This window comes from Sapajus apella, unplaced genomic scaffold (assembly GCF_009761245.1).
Source record: "Sapajus apella isolate SASKATOON/1434 unplaced genomic scaffold, GSC_monkey_1.0 scaffold108, whole genome shotgun sequence".
Classification (NCBI taxonomy): domain Eukaryota; kingdom Metazoa; phylum Chordata; class Mammalia; order Primates; family Cebidae; genus Sapajus; species Sapajus apella.
Window position 1 is genome coordinate 3319277 of NW_022437048.1, and position 7909 is coordinate 3327185.

General features: G+C 36.9%; 1 protein-coding gene across 1 annotated transcript in view; it reads right to left on the bottom strand.

Moving 5' to 3' along the window:
• Positions 1-382: 382 nt before the first annotated feature.
• The window catches only part of TMPRSS11A (transmembrane serine protease 11A), a 48568-nt gene continuing 41041 nt past the window's right edge, over positions 383-7909 (bottom strand). Inside the window, exons 9-10 of the mRNA XM_032259277.1 lie at positions 6049-6191; positions 383-1203 (exon numbers count right to left, since the gene is read on the bottom strand). Of these exons, the coding sequence (XP_032115168.1) occupies positions 1042-1203; positions 6049-6191 (305 nt within the window). The 3' untranslated portion in view covers positions 383-1041. The remainder of the gene's footprint in view (positions 1204-6048; positions 6192-7909) is intronic.

The following is a 7909-nucleotide window of genomic DNA, read 5'->3' on the forward strand; positions in this document are numbered from 1 at the left end:
TAGATGGGACATTACAATAAGCTTTATAAGCTATTTGGCTGTAGCAATGCAAGGGCATAAATTTTTTCTAGCTACAGAGGAAGTCAATGTTCTTTTATTTTTTTGAAGGAATTAGTAAATTATCATTTTTTTCAGGTATTTAATCATACAATAATAATGTACAAAATTTCCCCCTTGTGGTCAAAATATGTAAGTGCGTCAATGAAATGCCTAATTCATTGAGTAGTGTTTTGAGACTACTCATGAAATTACCATCACCTTCCCCCAAATTTTTAACAAATACATAGTTTTGATTAACTAATCACTATATAGATATTATTTATTAACCAGGATTTTACTGGTTATATCTGTAGGATAGGAATATCTGTGTGTGTGTGTGTGTGTGTGTGTGCGCGCGTGCATGCGCATGTGTGTATAGAGAAGTCACTAAAAAATTAGAGGTTTTATAACTTAAAAAAGGTTAGAGGATCTCTGGCTTGTTTTACAATCAGACTTCATTTCCTACATATGACTTTCTTTTATTGGTATCCCTCAAAAGGGTTTAGAAGTAGAAAATTCATTTCTTATGACGGAAAAGTGCTTTGGAAAATCTGATTGAATAAGGAAAAAAAATGTATTTGTGAGGTCTAGAGAAATGTAGGGAATTATGCAAGGGTTTCCTGAACTTTTTGTCCGTTCAAAAATTTCTCAGTTAAAAGGAGACCCTTGACAAAGACATTCTAAAAATCTCATGGACTATCTTCAAAAATTTGTATTGAGTCTCATTTGTACTTCAACATTTGTGATTTAAAGAGCTAAGTATCTCTACTGTATTTTTCAACCCAGGCTAAACAGATCCATTACTTTACAAATAAAAGTCCCTTATAAATTGGCTAAGGATTATTGGTTGATTAAAGTGATTCTAAATAAGTTATGTTGTGTTTTATGTTGCCAGATCCAGTAATTTAATATCACTTTGTTGTACTACACCCACTAAATAGTTGGATTCTCATGCATATATGACCTGCATACAGCTCTCCTTGTTTTAACTTTTATGGTGAATTAGAGGCCTGTTTTTGAAGCAATCCAGTTTCGATAATAAGTCACTTGTGTGTAGACTCCAGGCTTGTCCTTTTGACCACAGTTATCTCCCCAGCTCACAATTCCAATAAGATACCAGGTATCTTTCAGATCTCTTGTGACTAAAGGTCCCCCAGAATCACCCTAAAAATAAAAGGGTGGGAAAACAGAATGAAAATTAGCTAAACATAAAGCTCTTTTAAGATATTTTGATGAATCACATATTTTGTTGCTAGACAATACATGTATAGACTATCAACACAGAGTACTTAATTGAGACGGATTTTAAAATTACGAAGAGCCTTAGGTTTAACTTTCACATTTAAAAATTTAAGTTTATTTTGTTTTACAACCTCTTTGCAACTTTTCCATACCACATCTTTACATTATAACATCTCTATTTTTGGTTAAATTAGCCTATGTTTAATGGAGTTTGTAAATTGTATTAACTGAAAAGTCAAGTAACATACTTGGATCACAGAAATTTTTTGGCTTTCTTAGAATTAATAATTCTTTTTTTTTAGTGTGGTTAGTATTCTATATGCCTAGTAAATGTTGAACGTTTCAAAAGATCTACAAACATCTCACAATAATGTTTACTAACGTTCAAGGACATCAGATAGCTTGTTAGTTCTTTTGCTTCCTCTGAAGATGTTCACCATATTCACATACACACACCCCCACACTTTTTTTTATTTCTTGTGCTCAAATTTGGGCTGGTTACTTTAAGCCTGGTGCAGACCTATGGTGCTGGCTTTATCTGACACCACTTTTTTTTTTTTTTTTTTTTTCTTGAGACGGAATTTTGCTCTTGTTACCCAGGCTGGAGTGCAATGGTGCGATCTCGGCTCACCGCAACTTCTGCCTCCTGGATTCAAGCAATTCTCTTGCCTCGGCCTCTCGAGTAGCTGGGACTACAGGCATGTGCCACCATGCCCAGCTATTTTTTTTGTATTTTTACTAGAGACAGGGTTTCACCATGTTGACCAGGATGGTCTCGATATCTTGACCTCGTGATCCACCCGCCTTGGCCTCCCAAAGTGCTGGGATTATAGACGTGAGCCACTGCACCCGGCCCTGTCACCACTTTTTAGTGTTGGATTCACAGTTTCAGGTCTTATGTCTTCCACTTTCTTGATTTATTCCCTCATTTTGCTGAGGTGCCCTCTCAAGTAGTTTCCTAAGAAAGACAGTATCAGAGGATGTGGTGAAATAGGAAGGCTTTTACACTGTTGGTGGGAGTGTAAATTAGTTCAACCATTGTGAAAGACAGTGTGGCGATTCCTCAAGGATTTAGAAATAGAAATACCATTTGACCCAGCAGCCTCATTACTGGGTATATACCCAACGGATTATAAATAGTTCTATTATAAAGACACATGCACATGTATATTCACTGCAGCACAGCTTACAAGCAAAGACTTGGAACCAACCCAAATGCTCATCAATAACAGACTGGATAAAGAAAGTGTGGCACATATATACCATGGAATACTGTGCAGCCATAAAAAGGATGAGTTCATGTCCTTTGCAGGGACATGGATGAAGCTGGAAACTATCATTCTCAGTAAACTGACACAAGAACAGAAAACAAAACACGACATGTTCTCACTCATAAGTGGGTGTTGAACAATGAGAACACATGGATACAGGGAGGGGAACATCACACACCAGGGCCTGTTGGGGGTGTTGGGAGGCTAGGGGAGGGGTAGCAGGGGGTGGGGGAATTGGGGAAAGATAACATTAAGAGACATACCTAGTGTAGATGATGGGGGGGATGGATGTAGCAAACCACCATGGCATGTATATACCTATGTAACAATTCTGCATGATCTGCACATGTACCCCAGAACTTAAAGTAAAATAAAAAACAAATAATAATAATAATAATGAGAGTATCATAAATACATATTTTTGAGTCATTGCTTGTCTAAAATTCTTAATTCCACTCTCACAATTGATATTTAATTAGCATGGGCAGGAATCTAGGTTGAAATAATATTCCCTTTGAAATTTGAATGCATTTTCCACTGTCTTCTACCTTCTAGAGTTACTGTGGAGGATTTCTACACAGTTATGACGCTTCTCCCTTCCAAGTGTTAAGATTGTTCTCCTTATCCCTGGCTTCTGACCCATCATGATGGTATGTCTTGGAAAGAACCACTTCATTTATTGTGCCCAGCACTACTTGGACCTTTTCTTCAATAGGATGCATGTAAGCTTCAGAACAAGAAGCATTCCTTATTTTTTTTTTTTATATTGTACACTCATGTTTTATGTTTTCAGAACTCCTACTCCTGATGTTGGACCTCCTGAGCTAATCCTCCATTTTTCTTATTTTTTCCTGTTATTTTTCTCCTCTTTGTCTTTTTTGTTCTTTCTGAGAGATTGTCTTGATTTTATCTTCCAATCCTTCCACTGGATTTTTAAAATTATAATTATATTATTGCTACATTTCCAGAGATGATTCTTACTGTTTGGTTCTAGTGCATTTTGCTAGAAACCAGATTGGAAACTCTGTGCTTTTATGATGGGTGGTACTATGGTTTGAATGTGTGCCCAAGAGTTTGTGTTGGGGAAACTTAATCCCCAAAGCAACAGTGTTGAGAGATGGGACCCAAGAAGAGGTAATTAGGTCATGAGGGCTCTGCTCTCATGAGTGAATTAATATTATTATCATAGAGGGGTGAGTTTGTTATCACAGGAGTAAGTTCCTGATAGAAGAATGAGTTTGGTCTTCTCTCCCTCCATCCAACTTGTGTGCTCTCTTTGCCCTTCCACCTTTCTGCATGGGTTGATGAGGAAAGAAAACCAGTTGTGGGGCCCTCAACCTTGTACTTTCCAGCTTCTAGAACTGTAAGAAATACATCTCTGTTCCTTATATGAACTTAGTTTTGGGCATTCTGTTACAGCAGCACAAAATGAACTAAGACAGGTAGGAGGGCTTCTAGACTGATACACTTTATTCTGGTAGGGGCCTCTCAAATATCAGTGTGTGGAGGTATTTTTTTTTTTTTAATCCAGATGGTGGGTTTCTCTAGAGAAGAATCTTGCAATCTCTTTCACTGGGAGAAAGTTGGAGAGAATGTGTACATCTGCCTGCAACATTTTGAGAGAAAGCATGGGAAGAGGTTGAGGCCTGCTTTCACATAATCCCACCTTTTCAGGCCCCCTCTGCTTTCTACTATGTTTAGTGTCCTGAGTACAAACTTCTCATCTCTGGAGTTCATATGTTTTGAAAGAGGTGGTAGAGGTGGGGAAAGTAGAGATGTGATATTGATAAGACTGGTTATTCAGGATAGGAAGAAATGGGGAATTCCAAGTACTCTCTGTGAAGTCTTTAAACATTTCCATACCCATTTTCTAGCTCATGCCTGACCCCAAACTTCAGCTTTAGATGCTCTCCCAAAATATCAGTCTTACTTAAAATGGTATTCCACTCCTCTCTCCACCTAAGTCACTAACTGTGCAAAGTAAGCGATAAAACAAAGCTCTAGTCATAGAAAAACAGGGGAAGTTATCAGGGCAGCAATTCAGGTACAAGGATCTGAGACAGGAATTCAGTGATTGTAATTGGGGCACATGCTGAGGGGCCTAGTCTGATACAACAGAAGTGCAAGCACCACCGTCAGCTTTCCTTTCTCCAATTTACCAAATATTGATATATAACTTAATAAATCCCATCCTGCATATGCATGATTGATCCTAAAGCCTGCTTTGTGGGGAAAGGAGAAAGAAAGAGCCCCTACTTTTTCAACCAGAGGTCTAGCCAGGGAAGACCTAAACACAACTGAGAAAAGGATCAGAATTGCTTATAGGAAAGCTGTAAATGAAAGACTTTGACAACTTGATCCAGGTTTGTGATTCTGCTATTGCTTCCAGTTCAGCAGCTTACCTCTGCTCCCCAATCCAGGGAAGCCTTTCTATGACCACCAATCCCTCCTAAGGCTTTTCAGTAATCTCAGGGTTCACCTGAATTCCTCTGTCCCGTCTGCTCCCAGGCTCCTGTTGCCACCTTCCACCTGTTTCCCTTGGTATGGACCTTTTGTTGGAGTCCCCAAATTCTGGCTGCCCCCCTCCACATTCTCAGCCACTGGAACTAGCTATGGACCAGATCCAGCTTTTGCCCAGCCCCTATGCTACATAGCTCCCTGCTCTTTTTCTGATAGAGGTTGCCCATGTGGGATAGGTTGTGGACAGGGCTTTCTGCCACCTGACATCAATACCATTCCATCATTTCCACATAGAGTGGCCTCCTTGGAGTTTTAAAGAATCTCATATTAAATAGCAAGTGTCTCCAGGAGGAAACACATTCATACCTTAATTGGAAAAGATACATGTTAGAAGGCAGAGGAGGCCACTGGAGAGGGCCCATGGATTCACACCACGGCCTAATCCACCTTCTCATGGTTGTGAACTTGTTTCTCCTCTTATTCTCCTCATGCTGAGACCCAACAGATTACTTGGAGTTCTCTCAGATATGAATTGTAATTTCATACCTTTATAATTTTGGCTATATTTTTTTCTTTCCTATAACATTATTTTCTTATTCTGAAATTGGATAAGTATTATTTATTCCTCAGGACTTATTTACATCTTATCTCTCTGATACTTACTCCAAAAATGTTTCCTTCAAGAAAATATTTGCTTTTCATTATAGTATTTATAACATCACTTTATACTTCTTCATTTATGATTATTTTCTTTCTTGAATGTAAGCGCCTTGAAAAAATAAACTGCTTTATTACTCTTTGGGTTCCAGGTTAAGAAGTTCTGATTTTATTTGTTTGATAGCATCAGAGAAACTCTTATTTCATTTTTCTTAAGAAAACATTTAAAAGTATTTTGTGTTGTGAAATTTGCATTTATAACTTTTTTGAGCTGACATGTTGTCTATATTTTGTCCCTATATAAAGAACATATAATATTTCCTGAGCCAAATAAAAATTTTTAGGTTAATAATATAAAAAATCCTCCACTCCAACCTACCCTGCAGGCATCATAAATTCCTTCCATGTATCCAGCACAGAACATTCCAGGTTTTATATCATTGCCATACACCTGTGGTTGCTTACAGACATCATCACCTATGATTTTCACTTTGGCTTCTCGAAGTTCATTTTGAGATGGCCCTTAAGAAAAAATAAATTTATTTTAATATTTACAATCAGCATCTTTGGCCAAAGTAAAGTGAGCAGATTTTTCCTAATTTTTTTTTTCATAGTAAAATTGTCAATACAGAATGAGGTTAATAATATAAGCAGTTTCTAGATAAAAGAATTTCTGGTTAAATCTGGAACATCCAGTGATAATTATTGTCCAATCACATATTTATAAAGACTTCTCAAAGCAAGAAAGCCATTTGGTTTCTTTTTCTGGAAAAATCTAACCTTAAAAATAATCAGCTTATATGTTTCAGGAAGGCATTCCATCTTTTGTAAAGCTTATATTTGTGGGTTCCAGATTGTTCTCAGAAACTTTTCATGCCTAGATAGTTTTCTCCATTGGCTTGATATAATGCCTATAATACTATGCACATTTATTATTTAAAGTTTATGATGAGGTTTCACGTATATAAAAATATGTGAAATATGTTATATATTATACATATATATAAAATGAATTAAATAGAAATGATTTCACTTCTAATGTATTACAAGTTGGTGGCTGCAGACTGTAAGCTACATTCTGAGTTTTAGAAACTAGTATTATGGCAGACTACATAGAAAACTAAGAATAGCACAAGCGTTCAGGGATCCTTTATACGAAACCATATATTGGTTTTAAAACCATGACCCCATGGTTGGCAGAATTCTAGGATGGTCCCCAAGATTCCTGTGTGATTCCTCTCTTCCCAAGTATGAGCAGGATTTGCAGATGTGATGGATGCGATTCTCATGATTAGGTTATGTTATAGGGCAAAGGTGAGGGAATTTTACAGATGCAATTAAAACCTCTAATGAGTTTGACTTTGAGTTAATCAAAAGGAGATTATCAAAGGTGGGTCTGACCTAATCAGCTGAGCCATTTCAAATAGGATGAGCCTTCCTGGAGTTTGGAGGTGTTTTCCTAAAGAGTTAAAGCAGCAAGCTGTCATGAGTTCTATAGCTGCAAGTAATGGAATTCTGCCAACAAACCTTCAGGAAACCCTCAAGGGAGCCACAGATGTGACCACAACGCCAGCTGACATTTTGATTACAATTTGGTAAGACCTTCAGGCGAGGACCCAACTAAGCTGTGCCTGAACTTCTGACTCATGAAAACAGTGAGATAAAAATAAATGAGTGCTGTTTTAAACTGTTTGTGGTAATTTGTTACAGGGTAAGAAAAACTAACACAAGAATACAATATATCATCAGCTATAGTCCCCATGATGTATGATAGATCTCTTGAACTTATTCCTCCTATCTAACCGCAAATATGAATTTGTCGGCTGGCATCTCCCCAGTCCCTCCCCCTGTAAAGACTTCCAGCTTCTGGTAACCTACTGATGATTCTTGAAAAATGCTAAGAGAGTAGATATTAAGTGTTCTTGCCACAAAAATGATAATTGTGTAAAATAAGACATTTGTTAATTAGCTAGATATAACATTCACAATGTATATGTACTATGCTTCAAAAAATCATGTTGTACATGGTAAGTAATGCTATTTTATACATCAACTTAAAAAAAATAAATAAGTACATTTGAAAAATCCCTAACATGAACACCAATTTCTTTAGTAGACCATATCCAATATTTATTTCCGAAGATATGTTTGTAAACAGATTTTTTAAAGTGCTCAGAAGAGTTAAGTGTGAAACTCAAAAATATGCTAAGGGATTTTTTGAATTATTCTGTTCTTTGAAT